Source organism: Ranitomeya variabilis, chromosome 8 (genome assembly GCF_051348905.1).
Source record: "Ranitomeya variabilis isolate aRanVar5 chromosome 8, aRanVar5.hap1, whole genome shotgun sequence".
Lineage (NCBI taxonomy): Eukaryota > Metazoa > Chordata > Amphibia > Anura > Dendrobatidae > Ranitomeya > Ranitomeya variabilis.
The window spans coordinates 111,295,122-111,315,390 of NC_135239.1; the positions used below are offsets into that span (position 1 = coordinate 111,295,122).

Sequence of the window (20,269 nt, forward strand, 5' to 3'; positions counted from 1 at the left end):
AGTTTGTGAGAAATAGGCACACATTTTCCTCATTTCAGCCCATTGAGCCATTAGATTCAATAGGGAAAAATTCTACTAAAAACACCAGTAGCGCTAATAACCTAGTAAACCTGCAGCAGATAATGTTACGGTCACTCCTATCCGTAACTAAAAACAATATAGTCCAAAGATATAAAAGAGAGTTATCTGCGCTGGATTACAATTGTTCCTTCTATATGTAGAGACTTACAAGGGATAATTGCTTTACATTCAATGTAAACATGGAATAAATCAATATACCTGATGGAATTTCTTATCTGAAAGTGTGATCTTCCGTGGTTGGCTGTGACGTCACACAGGTCCCGCCACGGCAGAGCACCGAGCGGCCAAGCCAAGCAACACAGCACCACCGACCAACCGGTGGTGCTGTGTTGCTTGGCTTGGCCGCTCGGTGCTCTGCCGTGGCGGGACCTGTGTGACGTCACAGCCAACCACGGAAGATCACACTTTCAGATAAGAAATTCCATCAGGTATATTGATTTATTCCATGTTTACATTGAATGTAAAGCAATTATCCCTTGTAAGTCTCTACATATAGAAGGAACAATTGTAATCCAGCGCAGATAACTCTCTTTTATATCAATAGGGAAAAATGCTGGGAAATGTACAGCAATACGCATGTCATATGGCTGTCATACGGATACATAGGTGCCAGAATATCGCATCATTGCATTGCAAACGCATTACACACAGATGACTATACAGAGAACATTTGTGCGACTATCGGCAGGGAGACTCGGAGTGATTTTACATACATTTAGTGTGACGCCGGCCTAAAGATAATAATCCTCCCAGGAAGACATTACCGTGGCCTGCAAGCTCCTGCTCAGAGCAGAAGCTGACACACCAACTGCCTGTGAACAAGAAACTGATTTAATACCCTGTAATGCAAAAGCATTGCAGAGTATTATATCAATGATCAGGCGAGTTGATGTCCCATGCTGAGACAGGGTAAAAAAGTAAAAATAAAGTTTTGAAAAATTGTAAAAATATTTACAAAAAAATAAAATAAAAAACTAAAATATCTGACAAAAAACATACCAATAAATACATTCATGCAAAAAATATAAATAAATAAAGTACGTATGTTTGGTATCTATGGGTCTGGAACAATGCAATCTTTAAAACTTTAACACCAGTTAACCTCTTCAGTGAACAAAGGCACATCAGGAGCTCTTCAAATGCAACATGGTGCTCAAAACATCACTCCTTCCTTTCGGAGCTCGGCAGTGGGCCCAAAGAGTAGTTTACAACCACAGATGGCATATCAGTGTACTCACGAGAAATTTTTAGGTCCATTTTCTTCTGCTACCCTTGTGAAAATGAAAAATATGGGGTGAAAGCAACATTTTTGTGGAAAAAAAATCTTAATTTTCATTTTCATGTCTCAACATTACAAAATTCTGTGAAGCCCCTGTTGTTCACTGTGCTCACCACACCTCTAGATAAATTCCTTGAGGGTCATGGTTTCCAAAATGTGGTCACTTGTGGGGGTTTCCACTGTTTAGGCACATGCACATCAAGAGCTCTGAAAACATGACATGGTGTCCTCTCCTGATTCCAGCCAATTTTGTGTTCCAGACTTCAAATGGTGCTCCTTCCCTTTGAAACCCAGCTGTGCACCCTAACAGTACTTTTTCATCACATATGGGGTATCGACATACTCAGGAGAATTGCACAGCAAATTCTATGGTGTATTTTCTCCTGTTACCCTTGTGAAAATGAAAAAAAATTGGGCTAAAGCAATATTTTTGTGTGAAAAAATACAATTTTCATTTTTTCTTTTCACATTGCTTTAAAGGGAACCTGTCACCCCCCCCCCCCCCGGGCGTTTTAAATAAAAGAGCCACCTTGTGCAGCACCAATGCTGCATTCTGTCAAGGTGGCTCTTTTATTTGGGGTCCCTTCTAATGCTGCAATATTCATTTTTTTAATTAGCCCGCCATACCTGTAGTCTGTCTGGGGGGCATATCTTTTCCCCCCGGACACACGCCTCCCAGCCATCCCTCAGCCCCTCCATGTGCCGGGCGCCACCTCCTGTGCCTTTATTAAGGTCCCCGACGCCGGCGCTGTAAGTTCCCATCATGTGATGGGAGTCGAAGGGCAGCGCAAACTGCGCATGCCCAAAAAAGGAACTTACAGCGCAGGCAGCGGGGACGGTAATGAAGGCACAGGAGGCAGCACCCGGCGCATGGAGGGGCTAAGGGATGGCTGGAAGGTGCTTGTGTCCGGGGGGAAAAGACATGCCCCCCCAGACAGACTACAGGTATGGCGGGCTAATTGAAAAAACGAATATTGCAGCATTAGAAGGGACCCAAAATAAATGAGCCACCTTGACAGAATGCAGCATTAGTGCTGCACAAGGTGGCTCTTTTAGTTAAAAAATGCCGGGGGGGTGACAGGTTCCCTTTAACTTCCGTGAAGCATCTGAAGGCTTAATAAGTTTCTTGAATGTGTTTTTGACAAGTTTGAGGGGTGAAGCTCTTAAAGTGGTGCCATGTTTGGGTAATTTCTGTCACATAGGCCTCTTAAAGTCACTTCAAATGTGATGTGGTCCCAAATAAATTGATTTTGTAAATATGAAAAATTGCTGAAAAACTTTTGAACCTTCTAACTTCCTAACAAAAAAAGTTTCAAATATGAGGCAGATGTAAAGTAGATATGTGGTAAAAGTTATTTATTAGCTACTGTATTTTGTGTGATATATCTCTCTGGTTTAAGGCCATAAAACTAAAAATTTTTAAAACTGCAAAATTTGTAACATTTTTGCTAAAATTCTGATATTTTCACAAATAAATGTAAAAAATATCGACCTAAATTTACCACTACCCTGAAGTACTATACAGTATGTCATGAAAAAACAATCTCAGGAAAACTAGAATCCGCTAAATAGTCTAGAGTTATTACCTCATAAAGTCTCAAATGGAAAAGTTGGCCCAGTGCTGAAAGTGAATACAGGTTTTGGTTAGCAGGGATTAAGACACTTCTTATTCATTAAAGGAAAAAACATTTTTTAATGAATCAGGCGCCTTTGACTTTACCACGCCCCCTCTTCAAAACTGGCGTAAACATCCCCGGTCTTGGTAAATCGGGGCCCAAGTTTATAGATGTGCTTAGAATTGATAAGGGTTGCCACATTAAAGAATACAATATTTGAATAGAATACTTGTCTAAGCATTAACCAATACATTGTGTGAAATTTATATGTACAACATCCAATATGTGATTTTGTTTTTTAGGATTTTTGAGAGTTGTAGAAGTATCTGGATGGACATATCATTATAGCACCACAGTGCAAACATGGAATGAATCCCATAACTGGTGTAAAACAAATTTCACTGACATGGTTGCAATTCAAAACAAAGAAGAAATCTCTTTTTTAACTCACTATCTGCCTAATGACAGCACGCACTATTGGATAGGATTACGGAAAAAAAACAACATTTGGGTTTGGATTGGAACCAATAAAACACTTACAAAAAATGAAGAAAATTGGGCACAAGGAGAGCCAAACAACAAAAGGAATAACCAAGACTGTGTGGAGATTTATATACGAAGATTAAAAGAAAGTGGTAAATGGAATGATGAACGATGTGATCGAAAGAAAAGGGCGCTATGTTATCTAGGTAGTTGTCAATGCATGTATCCTTTTAGCATGGAGGAATCCCTGAAAAAAATAATCCTTACCTGGGGAACTGATACAACTAATTACTAACACCATCTCTACTGTAAGTAACAAATTGCTGTCTTCTGGGAAATTCCTGATATTATACATGACAGACATGAGGTCCATTCTTTTCAGAAACGTTATAATGTAAAACTAGGCAGAAAGTTTCCAATAATTAAAAATAACAAAAAATAAATCCTATGCTACTCAATACTAAAATCTCACATTGCAATGGAAATCCATGACTTGTACATTTCACATCTTCATTTCATTAAAAATGATTTCCACCTAAAATATCATGATACACTAGAGCATTAAATTATTTATTTTACCACATTTCCACTTTTCTGTTGAGGTGAGCATTTTTGAAAAAAAGACAACATGAATAATAAAATTGCCCTGTTTCATTTGTGATATACACAGATGAAAGAGCAAAAACCCACTACATACACTCCACAAGATTTAAATTACAACACGAAGAAGGATATCCAAGAAGTATCATTTCTCCTTGCGGAGATTGACATGCTAAGATGAGGAGACTTAAAGCCGCATTGCTCCTCAGGGAAATATGCAAATTGTACAAATCAAGAATTAATCACCGGGCTACTCTATATACGTAGAGTGACAATAGTAGTAGGGGAGTAATTGCGAGGATATGAGCACATCATTACACCTTTTACATCAATGATCAAAACAGTGAGTATCACTAAAATCCTAATCTAGTCCATATGTTTACTGCTAGTAAGCACTGTTTTTCCACTCACTGCCAGAATTACTGATCACTGAGTTCATCCCATTCTAATCAGACAATTTATAACGAACATCTACCGTGCTCAATCTGGGGCAATCTAGTAGGAAACCATATCTGCTTCCAAAGGGCAGCCTATTTACGCAGCACCCACAGATTATACCACCAATACTGGTCTCCAATTGGTTACACTACCTTGTGTTACTCCAGTAAGTACGATTGTAGACACACTATTATATCTTACTAGCTATTGAACCCGTTCTACGCCCGGGTGGCGAGCATTTATATTGGTATATGGTCTCCATCCTGGTATGTGCTGCTCCCATCTTGCTCTCTCATCCTGTCATGTGCTGCTCCATGCTGCGCCCCCATCCTGTCATGTGCTGCTCCACCGTGTCATGTGCTGCTCCATCCTGCATCCCCATCCTGTCATGTGCTGCTCCACCGTGTCATGTGCTGCTCCATCCTGCGCCCCCATCCTGTCATGTGCTGCTCCACCGTGTCATGTGCTGCTCCATCCTGCATCCCCATCCTGTCATGGGCTCCCATCCTGCGCCCCCATCCTATCACGTGCTGCTCCATCCTGCGCCCCCATCAGTGCGGGCGGCTGTGCTGAGTGCGGGCGGCTGTGCTGAGTGCGGGCGGCTGTGCTGAGTGCGGGCGGCTGTGCTGAGTGCGGGCGGCTGTGCTGAGTGCGGGCGGCTGTGCTGAGTGCGGGCGGCTGTGCTGAGTGCGGGCGGCTGTGCTGAGTGCGGGCGGCTGTGCTGAGTGCGGGCGGCTGTATGTGGCGCGGCTGTGCTGGGTGCGGCGGCTGTGCTGGGTGCGGCGACTGTGGGCGGCTGTGCTCGGTGTGGCGGCTGTGGGCAGCTGTGCTCGGTGCGGCGGCTGTGCTGGGTGCGGCGGCTGTGGACGGCTGTGCTCGGTGCGGCGGCTGTGCTGGGTGCGGCGGCTGTGGACGGCTGTGCTGGGTGCGGCGGCTGTGGACGGCTGTGCTGGGTGCGGTGGCTGTGCTGGGTGCGGCGGCTGTGCGTGGCTGTGCTCAGGGCGGCGGCTGTGCTGGGTACGGCGGCTGTGCGTGGCTGTATGCAGCTGTGCGTGGCTGTATGCAGCTGTGCATGGCTGTAGGCGGCTGTGCTGGGTGCGGTGGCTGTGGTGGGTGCGGCGGCTGTGGGTGGCTGTGGTGGGTGCGGTGGCTGTGCTGGGTGCGGCGGCTGTGCATGGCTGTGGGCGGCTGTGCTCGGTGCGGTGGCTGTGCTGGGTGCGGTGGCTGTGGTGGGTGCGGCGGCTGTGGGTGGCTGTGCAACGGCTGTGCTGGGTGCGGTGGCTGTGCTGGGTGCGTCGGCTGTGGACGGCTGTGCTGGGAGCGGCGGCTGTCGCCACCTGATTCATTTCCGCCGCCATTTTCTTGGTCCTGCTCCCGGAATCGGCGCCTGCGCAGTCCGCGCTTTCCGGCGCCATTTTCTTGAAGACACACTGCAATGTGTCTTCAAGAAAATGGCGCCGGAAAGCGCGGACTGCGCAGGCGCCGATTCCGGGAGCAGGACCAAGAAAATGGCAGCGGAAATGAATCAGGTGGCGTAAGTAACAAATAGCTGTGGCATGAAGTGCCACAGCCTCATGGCACAGCAATTTGTTACTTGCGCTACCTGATTCCTTTCCGGCGCCATTTTCTGTGTCATCCTGGTGCCGGAATCGGCACCTACCTGCGCAGTCCGCGCTGTCCGGCGCCATTTTCTTGAAGACACACTGCAATGTGTCTTCAAGAAAATGGCGCCGGAAAGCGCGGACTGCGCAGGTGCCGATTCCGGCACCAGGAGGAGCAAGACAATGGCGGCGGAAAGGAATGGCGGGCGTAACAAATTGCTGTGGCATGAAGTGCCACAGCATAATCAGGGCGGAAATATTGGACGGTGTCCCCCTGCTCCCGACCCCCTGCTCCCGGCAGTCCGCGCCTTCCGGCGCCATTTTTTTTTCCTGACACTATAATGTAACGCTAGGAGCGTCGCGCCTGCGAAGTCTATAAAGGCTTCGGACAGAGTGACGCTCCCAGCGTTATATTATAGATTGCTCTGAATTAATGTCATCACAAAAGTCTTGTTGGTAAAAACTCCTTTTCTCTATAGAGGAGAACATACCCCATCCCATCAAATTCTGGGATTACCACATCTTTGAACCAAGTACCTTTCACCAAACGCGGATTTTTGGCACAATCATAGTAAGTTTTTCCTCATTCATATATCTCATATCCTCGCAATTACTCTCCTACCACTAGTGTCACTCTACGTATATAGAGTAGCATGTTGATTAATTCTTGATTTCTACTAGTTTTTTGTTTTTCAGCAGGTACACACAGAACCTGCTTTAACCACCAGTAGCTCTCTATATAGACCTAACCCTCGAGCTTCACTCACACGCAGAGCGCCAGTGTTTACCCATATTACTCAAATATGCAAATTGTCCCTTCAGAGGGGAAGAGGACAAGAACTCTAGTGCCACCTATTGGAAGTAGCAATCCTAAAAGTCGATGTTGACTCTTTAACGAGCCTTGTCACATGACTTAGGATTAAAGCCAAACCAGAAGCTCAATTTTCAGACACTGTGTTTCGGGGTACTGCCCCTCATCAGTGCAGAGTGGAGATTTGGTTTGGCTGAGTGAGAGGTTTCTGACCGATATCCAAGAAGTATTGCTTCTCCTTGTGGAGATTGACATGCTAAGCATGCTGAGTAGTGATAGGCGAGCACTAAAATGCTCGGGTGCTCGTTGCTGGGGTCGAGCAAATTGGAATACTCGGGCACTGGACCCGAGCAACAAGCCCAATGTAAGTCTATGGGAAACCCGAGTATTTTTACCGCAATCCCCCAGGGGTTCCTTTTAAAGGGAATCTGTCACCCCAAAATTCACCTATAACCTAAGGACACCGGCATCAGGGGCTTATCTACAGCATTCTGTAATGCTGTAGATAAGCCCCATGTAACCTGCAAGATAAGAAAAAAAGGTTATATTATACTCACCAGGGGCGGTCCCAGTGTGATCCTGTCTGATGGGCATCGCTGTCTGGGTCCAGCGCCTCCCATCTTCAAATTATGACATCTTCTCCTTTTCTTCCTGCTGCGGCTCCTGCGCAGGCGTACTTTGTCTGCCCTGTTGAGGGCAGAGCAAAGTACAGCAGTGCGCAGGCGCCAGGAAAGGTCAGAGCACTGCAGTACTTTGCTCTGCCCTCAACAGGGCAGATAAAGGACGCCTGCGCAGGAGCTGCAGCGGGAAGCAAAGAAGAGGACATCATCGTATGAAGATGGGAGGTGCCGGAACCGGACTGCGACACCCATCGGACCAGACCACAGTGGGACCGCCCCTGGGTGAGTATAATATAACCTGTTTTTCTTATCTTGCAGGTTATATCAGGGGCTTATCTACAGCATTACAGAATGCTGTTGATAAGCCCCTGATGCCGGTGGCCTTAGCTTATAGGCGAATTTTGGTGTGACAGATTCCCTTTAAGGTCTAAAAACATCTGAAAATGATATAAACACTGCTCAAATGACACAGGAACATCAGGGGGATCGCCCCTGGAAGCATTTCTGACTCCTAGGTCACAGCTGTAAGCAATGTTGTCTGTTGTGTATCCGCTTTTTGGGCTCCCCTGGTGGTTGCTGGTGGTATTGGTGACTTGTTTGCACTTTGCTGCTTCTGTTCACCTGCTTCCATCAGCGTTTGGGAGTTTCCTATTTAGCCTTGCTCTCCAGTCATTTCCTTGCCGGTCATCATTGTAACCAGAGCCTTCGGTTGCATGTTCCTGCTACTAGTCTGCTGATCAGCTAAGTGGACTTTGTCCTTTTGTTTTGTATCTTTTGTCCAGTTTGCAGTTTTTGTAATTCTCTGTAGCTGGAAGCTCTTGCGGGCTGAAATTGCCACTCCTGTGTCATGAGTTGACACAGGAAAAGTAATTTCAGGATGGTTTTTGAAAGGGTTTTCAGTTGACCGTGAAGTCCTCTTTTGTATCTTTCTGCTATCTAGTAAGTGGACCTCTCTTTGCTAAATCTACTTTCATACTGTGTATGTCTTTTCCTCTTAATTCACCGTTATTACATGTGGGGGGCTGCTATCATCTTTTGGGGTATTTCCCTAGAGATAAGCCAGGTCTGTTTCTTCCTCTACCAGGCGTAGTTAGTCCTCCGGCTGGCGCGTGGCATATAGGAAGCCGTAGGTATGCTCCCTGGCTACTATTAGTTGTGTGGTAGATTTAGCTCACGGTCAACTCGAGTTTCCATCACCCGAGAGCTCGTTCGTTATTTATATGTTTCTTACGTTCCCTTGCCATTGGGAACCATGACAGTATGACCGAACCGAGTTAAAACTTATTGGCAGAAGAAAGGAGAGAAAAAAGAAGTCTGTAAAAAATTTTTTTTTTCTTCTTTTTCCCCATGCTTGCTCCATAGTTGGATCAGTTGTATTTCAGCTCTAATTACTGCCTTTGCCTTTCTCTCCTTATAATCCTTGAATGGCTCTGAGCTCACCTGTTTAAAGATGGATCCTCAGAGTTTGGCTGCAGGTTTAAATAATCTTGCTACGAAGGTTCAAAATTTACAAGATTTTGTTATGCATACTCCTATTTCTGAACCTAAAATCCCTACACCAGAGGTGTTTTCCGGAGATAGATCTCGGTTTCTGAATTTCAAATATAATTGTAAATTGTTCCTTTCTCTCAGACCTCACTCCTCAGGAGATCCTGTCCAGCAGGTTAAGATTGTAATTTCTTTGCTGCGAGGTGACCCTCAAAATTGGGCATTTTCATTGGCACCAGGGGATCCTGTGTTGCTCAATGTGGATGCGTTTTTCCTGGCTTTAGGGTTGCTTTATGAGGAACCTAATTTGGAGATTCAAGCTGAAAAAGCTTTGATAGCCCTATCTCAAGGGCAAGATGAAGCTGAGATATACTGCCAAAAATTTGGTAAATGGTCTGTGCTTACTCAGTGGAATGAGTGCGCCTTAGCGGCAAATTTCAGAGAGGGCCTTTCTGATGCTGTTAAAGATGTTATGGTTGGGTTCCCTGCGCCTACAGGTCTGAATGAGTCCATGACATTGGCAATTCAGATTGATCGGCGTTTGCGGGAGCGCAAACCCGTGCACCATTTGGCGGTATCTTCTGAAGAGACGCCAGAGAAAATGCAATGTGACAGAATTATGTCCAGAAGCGAGCGGCAGAATTATAGGCGTAAAAATGGGTTATGCTTCTATTGTGGTGATTCTGCTCATGTTATATCGGCATGCTCTAAACGTACTAGGAAGGTTGACAAGTCTATTTCAATTGGCACTTTACAGTCCAAATTTATTTTGTCTGTAACCTTGATTTGTTCATTATCAGTTATTACCGTGGATGCCTATGTGGACTCTGGCGCCGCTCTGAGTCTTATGGACTGGTCCTTTGCCAGGCACTGTGGGTTTGATTTAGAGCCTCTGGAAGTCCCTATACCTCTGAAGGGTATTGATTCTACACCTTTGGCTTGTAATAAACCACAGTTCTGGACGCAAGTGACTATGCGTATGACTGCAGACCATCAGGAGGTGATTCGCTTCCTTGTGTTGTACAATTTACATGATGTTTTGGTGCTTGGATTACCATGGTTACAGTCTCATAACCCAGTCCTTGACTGGAAAGCTATGTCTGTGTTAAGCTGGGGATGTCGGGGGGCTCATGGGGACACTCCTTTGGTGTCCATTTCGTCATCTATTCCATCTGAGATTCCGGCATTTTTGTCTGATTATCGTGATATTTTTGAAGAGCCTAAAATTGGTTCACTCCCTCCTCACAGGGATTGTGATTGCGCCATAGATCTGATTCCTGGCAGTAAATTTCCAAAGGGTCGTTTGTTTAACCTATCTGTACCTGAACATGCTGCTATGCGCGAGTATATTAAGGAGTCCCTGGAAAAGGGACATATTCGTCCTTCTTCATCACCTTTAGGAGCCGGTTTTTTCTTTGTCTCTAAAAAGGATGGCTCTCTGAGGCCTTGTATTGATTATCGACTCCTGAATAAAATTACAGTCAAATATCAGTATCCGTTGCCTTTGCTGACTGATTTGTTTGCTCGCATAAGGGGGGCTAAGTGGTTCTCTAAGATTGATCTTCGTGGGGCGTATAATTTGGTGCGAATTAAGCAGGGGGATGAGTGGAAAACCGCATTTAATACGCCTGAGGGCCATTTTGAGTATTTGGTAATGCCTTTCGGCCTTTCTAATGCACCTTCTGTCTTTCAGTCCTTAATGCATGATATTTTCCGTGAATATTTGGATAAATTTATGATAGTGTACTTGGATGATATTTTGATTTTTTCTGATGACTGGGAGTCTCATGTTCAGCAGGTCAGGAGGGTTTTTCAGGTTTTGCGGGAGAATTCTTTGTGTGTAAAGGGTTCAAAGTGTGTTTTTGGGGTTCAAAAAATTTCCTTTTTGGGGTACATTTTTTCCCCTTCTTCTATTGAGATGGACCCTGTCAAGGTTCGGGCTATTTACGACTGGACGCAGCCTACTTCTCTGAAGAGTCTCCAGAAATTCTTGGGCTTTGCTAATTTTTATCGTCGATTTATAGCTGGTTTTTCTGGCGTTGCTAAACCTCTGACGGATTTGACTAAAAAGGGTGCTGATGTTGCCAATTGGTCCCCTGCTGCCGTGGAGGCCTTTCGGGAGCTTAAGCGCCGCTTTTTGTCTGCACCTGTGTTGCGCCAGCCTGATGTTTCTCTTCCCTTTCAGGTTGAGGTCGATGCTTCCGAGATCGGAGCGGGGGCGGTTTTGTCGCAGAAAAGTTCCGACTGCTCAGTGATGAGACCTTGTGCGTTCTTTTCGCGAAAATTTTCGGCCGCCGAGCGAAACTATGATGTTGGTAATCGGGAGCTTTTGGCCATGAAGTGGGCATTTGAGGAGTGGCGTCATTGGCTTGAGGGTGCCAAACATCAGGTGGTAGTTTTGACTGATCACAAGAATTTAATTTATTTGGAGTCTGCCAGGCGCCTGAATCCTAGACAGGCACGTTGGTCGTTGTTCTTTTCCCGGTTTAATTTTGTGGTCTCGTACTTACCGGGTTCTAGGAATGTGAAGGCAGATGCTCTTTCTAGGAGTTTTGAGCCTGACTCTCCTGGGAATTCTGAACCTGCTGGTGTCCTTAAGGATGGAGTGGTTTTGTCTGCTGTCTCTCCAGATTTGCGACGTGCTTTGCAAGAATTTCAGGCGGATAGACCTGATCGTTGTCCGTCTGGTAGACTGTTTGTTCCTGACGAGTGGACCACTACAGTCATCTCGGAAGTTCATTCTTCTACTCTGGCAGGTCATCCGGGAATTTTTGGCACCAGAGATTTGGTGGCTAGATCCTTCTGGTGGCCTTCCCTGTCTCGAGATGTGCGTGTTTTTGTGCAGTCTTGCGATGTGTGTGCTCGGGCCAAGCCTTGTTGTTCTAGGGCTAGTGGGTTGTTGTTGCCCTTGCCTATTCCGAAGAGGCCTTGGACGCACATCTCTATGGACTTTATCTCGGACCTCACTGTTTCTCAGAAGATGTCTGTCATCTGGGTGGTGTGTGACCGTTTTTCTAAAATGGTTCATTTGGTGCCATTGCCTAAGTTGCCTTCCTCATCTGAGTTGGTCCCTCTGTTTTTTCAAAATGTGGTTCGCTTGCATGGTATTCCGGAAAACATCGTTTCTGACAGGGGTACCCAGTTCGTGTCTAGATTTTGGCGGGCAGTCTGTGCCAGGTTGGGCATTGATTTGTCTTTTTCGTCTGCATTCCATCCTCAAACCAATGGCCAGACGGAACGAACTAATCAAACTTTGGAGACTTATTTGAGGTGTTTTGTGTCTGCGGATCAGGATGATTGGGTTGCCTTTCTGCCGTTGGCGGAGTTTGCTCTTAATAATCGGGCTAGTTCTGCCACTTTGGTTTCTCCTTTCTTTTGCAATTCAGGGTTTCATCCGCGTTTTTCATCTGGTCAGGTTGAATCTTCGGATTGTCCTGGAGTGGATGCGGTAGTGGATCGGTTGCATCAGATTTGGGGACAAGTGGTGGATAATTTGGAATTGTCCCAGGAGAGGACTCAGCAGTTTGCTAACCGCCGTCGTCGTGTTGGCCCCCACCTTCGTGTTGGGGACTTGGTGTGGTTGTCTTCCCGTTTTATCCCTATGAGGGTTTCTTCTCCTAAATTTAAGCTTCGGTTCATCGGTCCTTATAGGATTTTGGAGATTCTTAACCCTGTCTCCTTTCGTTTGGACCTCCCGGCATCTTTCGCTATCCATAATGTGTTCCATCGGTCGCTGTTGCGGAGATATGAGGTACCGGTGGTTCCTTCTACTGAACCTCCTGCTCCTGTGCTGGTGGAGGGTGAATTGGAGTACGTGGTAGAAAAGATCTTGGACTCCCGTATTTCCAGACGGAGACTTCAATATCTGGTTAAATGGAAGGGCTATGGTCAGGAAGATAATTCTTGGGTAACTGCCTCTGATGTTCATGCCTCGGATTTGGTTCGTGCCTTTCATAGGGCTCATCCAGATCGCCCTGGCGGTTCTTGTGAGGGTTCGGTGCCCCCTCCTTAAGGGGAGGGTATTGTTGTGTATCCGCTTTTTGGGCTCCCCTGGTGGTTGCTGGTGGTATTGGTGACTTGTTTGCACTTTGCTGCTTCTGTTCACCTGCTTCCATCAGCGTTTGGGAGTTTCCTATTTAGCCTTGCTCTCCAGTCATTTCCTTGCCGGTCATCATTGTAACCAGAGCCTTCGGTTGCATGTTCCTGCTACTAGTCTGCTGATCAGCTAAGTGGACTTTGTCCTTTTGTTTTGTATCTTTTGTCCAGTTTGCAGTTTTTGTAATTCTCTGTAGCTGGAAGCTCTTGCGGGCTGAAATTGCCACTCCTGTGTCATGAGTTGACACAGGAGTCTTAAAGTAATTTCAGGATGGTTTTTGAAAGGGTTTTCAGTTGACCATGAAGTCCTCTTTTGTATCTTTCTGCTATCTAGTAAGTGGACCTCTCTTTGCTAAATCTACTTTCATACTGTGTATGTCTTTTCCTCTTAATTCACCGTTATTACATGTGGGGGGCTGCTATCATCTTTTGGGGTATTTCCCTAGAGGTAAGCCAGGTCTGTTTCTTCCTCTACCAGGCGTAGTTAGTCCTCCGGCTGGCGCGTGGCATATAGGAAGCCGTAGGTATGCTCCCTGGCTACTATTAGTTGTGTGGTAGATTTAGCTCACGGTTAACTCGAGTTTCCATCACCCGAGAGCTCGTTCGTTATTTATATGTTTCTTACGTTCCCTTGCCATTGGGAACCATGACAGTTGTCAGAGTTTCACTCCATTTTTACAGATGCACCAAAAAACATACAAAAACGAAACAAAAATGGATTTTGCTGGGAAATATGTTAAGGTACATCCTTTGCAGGGTAATGATTTGTATATAAGGAAAAATAATTAACTCCAGACCAAAATGTTCCCTGGGCTCCAACACCGCCAGTTGCTGCTCGGAAGTGCTGTCTGCACAGTCAACAGTTGCTCCTCTGTTATTGGGGTTCAGTAGGGTTGAGCGACCTTTACTTTTATAGGATCGGGTCGGGTTTCACGAAACCCGACTTTTTCAAAAGTCGGGTCGAGTGAAATCGGCCGATCCTATAAAAAAGTCGGGGTCGGGGTCGGCCGAAACTCGAAACCCAATGCAGTGCATTGGGTTTCCAATGGTTCCCAGGGTCTGAAGGAGCGGAAACTCTCCTTCAGGCCCTGGGATCCATATTTAAGTGTAAAATAAAGAATTAAAATAAAAAATATCGCTATACTTACCATCTGACGGGCCCTGGTACTAACCGGGAACCTTCCTTCCTTAGAATCAGCCTTCCAGGACCTCGCGGTGACGTCGCGGTGACGTCGCGGCTTGTGATTGGTCGCGCGGCCGCCCATGTGACCGCTCGTGCGACCAATCACAAGCCGCGCCGTCACCGTGACGTCACCGAAGGTCCTGGAAGGGCTGATTCTTAGGAAGGAAGGCTGCCGGAAAGAAGCAGGGCGTGTCCGAGGGTGAGTATATACCTAATAGGAATATACTCACCCTCGGCTTTGTTCCGGCAGCCTTCCTTCCTAAGAATCAGCCCTTCCAGGACCTTCGGTGACGTCACGGTGACGTCGCGGCTTGTGATTGGTCGTGCGAGCGGTCACATGGGCGGCCGCGCGACCAATCACAAGCCGCGACGTCACCGTGACGTCACCGCGAGGTCCTGGAAGGCTGATTCTAAGGAAGGAAGGTTCCCGGTTAGTACCAGGGCCCGTCAGATGGTAAGTATAGCGATATTTTTTATTTTAATTCTTTATTTTACACTTAAATCTGAATTCCGATACCAATTCCCGATATCTTAAACATATCGGGAATCGGTATCGGAATTCCGATTCCAGATTCAGAAGATCGCCGACTTCATGGCCGACCCCACACAGGGGTCGGGTCGGGTTTCATGAAACCCGACTTTGCCAAAAGTCGGCGACTTCTGAAAATTGCCGACCCGTTTCGCTCAACCCTAGGGTTCAGTAATGCCAGCTGCTCCCCTGCTGTGTGTGCGGCAATTTCTGACATCAGTTTCTAGCATTGACCCTGGGCTCCAACAATGCCAGTTGCTGCCCGGAAGTGCTGTCTGCACAGTCAACACCTGCTCCAGTGTTATTGGGGTTTAGTAACGCCAGCTGCTCCCCTGCTGTGTGTGCGGCAATTTCTGCCATCAGTTTCTAGCATTGACCCTGGGCTCCAACACCGCCAGTTGCTGCCCGGAAGTGCTGTCTGCACAGTCAACACCTGCTCCAGTGTTATTGGGGTTCAGTAATGCCAGCTGCTCCCATGCTGTGTGCGTGGAAATTTCTGCCATCAGTTTCTAGCATTGACCCTGGGCTGCAACACTGCCAGTTGCTGCCCGGACGTGCTGTCTGCACAGTCAACACCTGCTCCAGTGTTATTGGGGTTTAGTAACGCCAGCTGATCCCCTGCTGTGTGTGGGTCAATTTCTCCTGCTCCCTCCACACTCACACTACTAAAGAAATTAAAGGGAACCTGTCCCCCCCCAAGGCAATTGTAACCAAAAGAGCCACCTTGTGCAGCACTAATGCTGCACAAGGAAAATGTGGCTCTTTTAGCTATGCTCCTTGCACACGCTGAACTAAACGCTTATAAAATGTGTCCCCTCCTACCATGAAAGTCCCGGAGGCGGGACTTTCCTTCCTAATCAGACGCGGCACAGCTGTCATTCATACACCCTTGGCGCCGTGCGCCGCCTCCTGAGCGTTGTTTGAATCTGTCCCGGAGCCTGCGCTGTTATGTTATCCCTTGGCCATGCGCAGTTAGCGCTGCCCATCTTCTGACATCATTTGATGTCATGCTGACTGCGCCTGTGCGGCTGCGCTGCCGACATCCCGACATGCGGCGTCAGCTGATTCCTAATCGCCCTGGCATGCGCTTAGGGATCAGCTGACGCCGCACAGTCTGAAGAAGGTGGAAGGAGATGAGTGAGAGACAAAGATATGCACAGCACATGCTCATGAATCCCAGCCCCGCAGTGGGAATAAATCAGAAGACACTGTGGGGCGGGATCTCGGGCAGCGTGGCCGCACAGGCGCAGTCAGCCTGACATCAAATGATGTCAGAAGACGGGCAGCGCTAACTGTGCATGGCCAAGGGATAACATAACAGAAAAAGGCTCCGGAACAGATTCAAACAACGCTCAGGAGGCGGCGCACGGCGCCAAGGGGGTATGAATTACAGCTGTGCCGCGTCTGATTAGGAAGAAAAGTATAAACGACTAGCACACTCCAGAGATTTGATGCAAAAAAGTGGGGTGTTTTAATATACATACAATCACAAACGTTTCGGTCTGCTCTGGATCTTCGTCAGTGTGCTGAAGACAAAATGATATAAATGTGTACACAAAATAAACAAAAAGACAATGAAACGAAAGTATATACATCATGGTACAAAATATGGTCGTGGGAACAGATTTGTACAACAAAATATAGAGTACTTCCAACAATACATATATACTCAAAGGAAATAAACCAGGGTATAATTATACATAAACTCCTGGGAAAAAAACTTGTAGCAATGATCATGTATTGAGGGGTCAAGTGGACTCCAATGGTTGTAAAGATAGTTTATAGAGGCAAGAATAGATGGGAGAGGTATAGGGAAAGGAGAAAGACATACCTAGATGTAATGATATACTTGGTAGAACCCCGGTGGTGGATTATTTAATTTTGCATCTGAAGTAAAAAAAGGGGGGGGGGGGGAAGGGGGGGTTGGGAGAGGGGTAATTGTGTCAGAAGAGGTGATGCCGATAAGGAAGGAAAGTCCCGCCTCCGGGATGGTTTCACAGTATGAGGGGCCACATTTTATAATTGTTACCTTCAGCATGTGCAAAGAGCATAAGTAAAAGAGCCACCTTGTCCTTGTGCAGCATTAGTGCTGCACAAGGTGGCTCTTTTAGTTACAAACGCCTAAGGGGGGGTTAAAGGTTCCCTTTCAACTTGCTCCAATTAGGCCTCAGCCTACACTCTGTTTCTCCTGTAATCCCTGGGCTCCAACACCGCCAGTTGCTGCTCAGAAGTGTCTTTGGCACGGGTACTCCCTCCTGCCCAGCCTGGTTCCAGCACGCCAGCTGTTTCCGGGAAATGTCAAGGTCACTTTGCCTCCAATACATTGTCCTGTCGGGTTGCAGTCGGTTAGCCAACTGTATGGTGCCTGCAGTTTAGGTGCTTCCTATGTGGGCTGCGGGAACTGGCAATCAAGGCTGGTTCCATAGTGCCAATAGGACAAGCTCCCCCTGTAGGACTGTGGGTTTTCAGTAACTCTGACCGGCTCGCGGCCTAGCAATTTTTTTCTCATTTGGACCTTCTGCTGTCTATCTGAGTTCCAGCACCATTAGCTGGTTCTTTGGAAGACAATCTTGAATAGGTCCCCCTGGTTCCAGAACCGTCAGCTGGTTCCAGGCAGTGTTTTGCTCTTGTACCATCTGCTCCCCTGTTGTGAATTAGACTTTTTTGGCTCCCTCTTGTGGTCACTGGTGATATGACTCTGGGATTGTCTTTCTCAGTTTGGCACCCACCTGGGTCGTTAGTCCGGGGTGTTGCTATATAAGCTTCCTGGATTCTCAGTCCAGTGCCTGGCATCGTTGTAATCAGATCCTTTCTGTTTGCTCCTGTCTGTTGGTCCTGGTTCTTGCAAAACTAAGCTAAGTCGTGCTTCCTTGTTTTTTGGTTATTTGTATGGCTCTTATTTTCTGTCCAGCTTGTACTAAATGTGATTCCTGATTTTGCTGGAAGCTCTAGGAGGCTGGTATTCTCCCCCGGGCCGTTAGACGGTTCGGGGGTTCTTGAATATCCAGCGTGGAAATTTTGATAGGGTTTTTGCTGACCGTATAAGTCATCTTACTATATTCTGCTATTAGTCAGTGGGCCTCTCTTTGCTAAATATCTAGTTCATTCTTACGTTTGTCTTTTCTCCTTACCTCACTGTTATTATTTGTGGGGGGCTTGTATCCAACTTTTGGGGTCTTTTCTCTGGAGGCAAGAAAGGTCTATCTTTTCCCTTCTAGGGTTAGTTAGTTCTCCGGCTGGCGCGAGACGTCTAGAACCAACGTAGGCACGTTCCCCGGCTGCTGCTATTTGTGGTGCTAGGATTAGATATACGGTTAGCCCAGTTACCACTGCCCTATGAGCTGGTTTTTTTATGTTTGCAGACTTGGTATGTACTTTTGAGACCCTCTGCCATTGGGGTCATAACAGTATGCCAGGCCAAAGTTGAATGTTTAATGCATTGCAGAAGTGGGATAATAAGAAAGGAAATTCTGAGTTTTTTTTGTTTTTTTTTTCCTCTCTTTGTTCCTCCCCTTTACCTCTGAGTGGCTTGTGCTTGCTGCAGACATGAATGTCCAGACCTTGATTACAAGTGTGGATCAGCTTGCTGCTCGTGTGCAGGGCATACAAGATTTTGTTACCAGTAGTCCAATGTCTGAACCTAAAATACCTATTCCTGAACTATTCTCTGGAGACCGATTCAAGTTTAGGAATATCAGGAATAATTGTAAATTGTTTCTATCTCTGAGACCCCGTTCATCTGGAGACTCATCTCAGCAAGTTAAAATTGTTATCTCTTTCTTACGGGGCGACCCTCAGGATTGGGCCTTCTCGCTAGCGCCAGGAGATCCGGCATTGGCAAATATTGATGCTTTTTTTTCTGGCGCTCGGATTGCTTTACGAGGAACCCAATCTTGAAATTCAGGCAGAAAAAGCCTTGCTGGCTATTTCTCAGGGCCAGGATGAAGCTGAAGTGTATTGCCAAAAATTTCGGAAATGGTCCGTGCTTACTCAGTGGAATGAGTGTGCTCTGGCCGCAAATTTCAGAAATGGCCTTTCTGAAGCCATTAAGAATGTGATGGTGGGTTTCTCCATTCCTACAAGTCTGAATGATTCCATGGCGCTGGCTATTTAAATTGACCTTCGTTTGCGGGAGCGCAAGACTGCTAATCCTCTGGTGGTGTTGTCTGAACAAACACCTGATTTGATGCAATGTGAAAGAATTCAGACTAGAAATGAATGGAAAAATCATAGACGTCAGAATGGGTTGTGTTTTTACTGTGGTGATTCTACACATGTTATATCAGCATGCTCTAAACGCCTAACAAGGGTTGTTAGCCCTGTCGCCATTGGTAATTTGCAACCTAAATTTATTTTGTCTGTGACTTTAATTTGCTCATTGTCTTCCTACCCTGTTATGGCGTTTGTGGATTCAGGTGCTGCCCTGAGTCTTATGGATCTGTCATTTGCCAAGCGCTGTGGTTTTGTTCTTGAGCCTTTGGTAAATCCTATCCCTCTTAGAGGTATTGATGCTATGCCATTGGCAGAAAATAAACCGCAGTTTTGGACACAGGTAACCATGTGCATGACTCCTGAACATCGGGAGGTGATTCGTTTTCTTGTTCTGCATAAAATGCATGATTTGGTCGTTTTGGGTCTGCCATGGTTACAGACCCATAATCCAGTCTTGGATTGGAAGGCAATGTCTGTGTCAAGTTGGGGCTGTCAGGGAATTCATGGTGATTCCCCGCCGGTGTCTATTGCTTCCTCTACTCCTTCGGAAGTTCCTGAGTATTTGTCTGATTATCAGGATGTATTCAGCGAGTCCAGGTCCAGTGCTCTGCCTCCTCATAGGGACTGTGACTGCGCCATAGATTTGATTCCAGGTAGTAAATTTCCTAAGGGAAGACTATTTAATCTGTCTGTACCTGAGCATACCGCAATGCGTTCGTATATCAAGGAGTCTCTGGAGAAGGGGCATATCCGTCCATCCTCTTCCCCTCTTGGTGCGGGATTCTTTTTTGTGGCCAAGAAGGACGGATCTTTGAGACCTTGTATTGACTATCGGCTTCTGAATAAAATCACTGTTAAATTTCAGTATCCTTTGCCTCTGTTGTCGGACTTGTTTGCCCGGATTAAAGGTGCCAAGTGGTTCACCAAGATATACTCACTGGCCACTTTATTAGGTACACCTGTCCAACTTCTTGTTAACACTTAATTTCTAATCAGCCAATCACATGGCGGCAACTCAGTGCATTTAGGCATGTAGACATGGTCAAGACAATCTCCTGCAGTTCAAACCGAGCATCAGTATGGGGAAGAAAGGTGATTTGAGTGCCTTTGAACGTGGCATGGTTGTTGGTGCCAGAAGGGCTGGTCTGAGTATTTCAGAAACTGCTGATCTACTGGGATTTTCACGCACAACCATCTCTAGGGTTTACAGAGAATGGTCCGAAAAAGAAAAAA

At 46.4% G+C, this 20,269-nt stretch overlaps 1 protein-coding gene across 1 annotated transcript in view; it reads left to right on the forward strand.

The window, feature by feature from the left end:
* Positions 1 to 20,269, forward strand: part of LOC143787874 (P-selectin-like) — a 692,067-nt gene that overhangs the window by 119,171 nt on the left and 552,627 nt on the right. Inside the window, exon 3 of the mRNA XM_077276995.1 lies at positions 3,279 to 3,665. Coding sequence (XP_077133110.1) covers positions 3,279 to 3,665 — 387 coding nt within the window. The remainder of the gene's footprint in view (positions 1 to 3,278; positions 3,666 to 20,269) is intronic.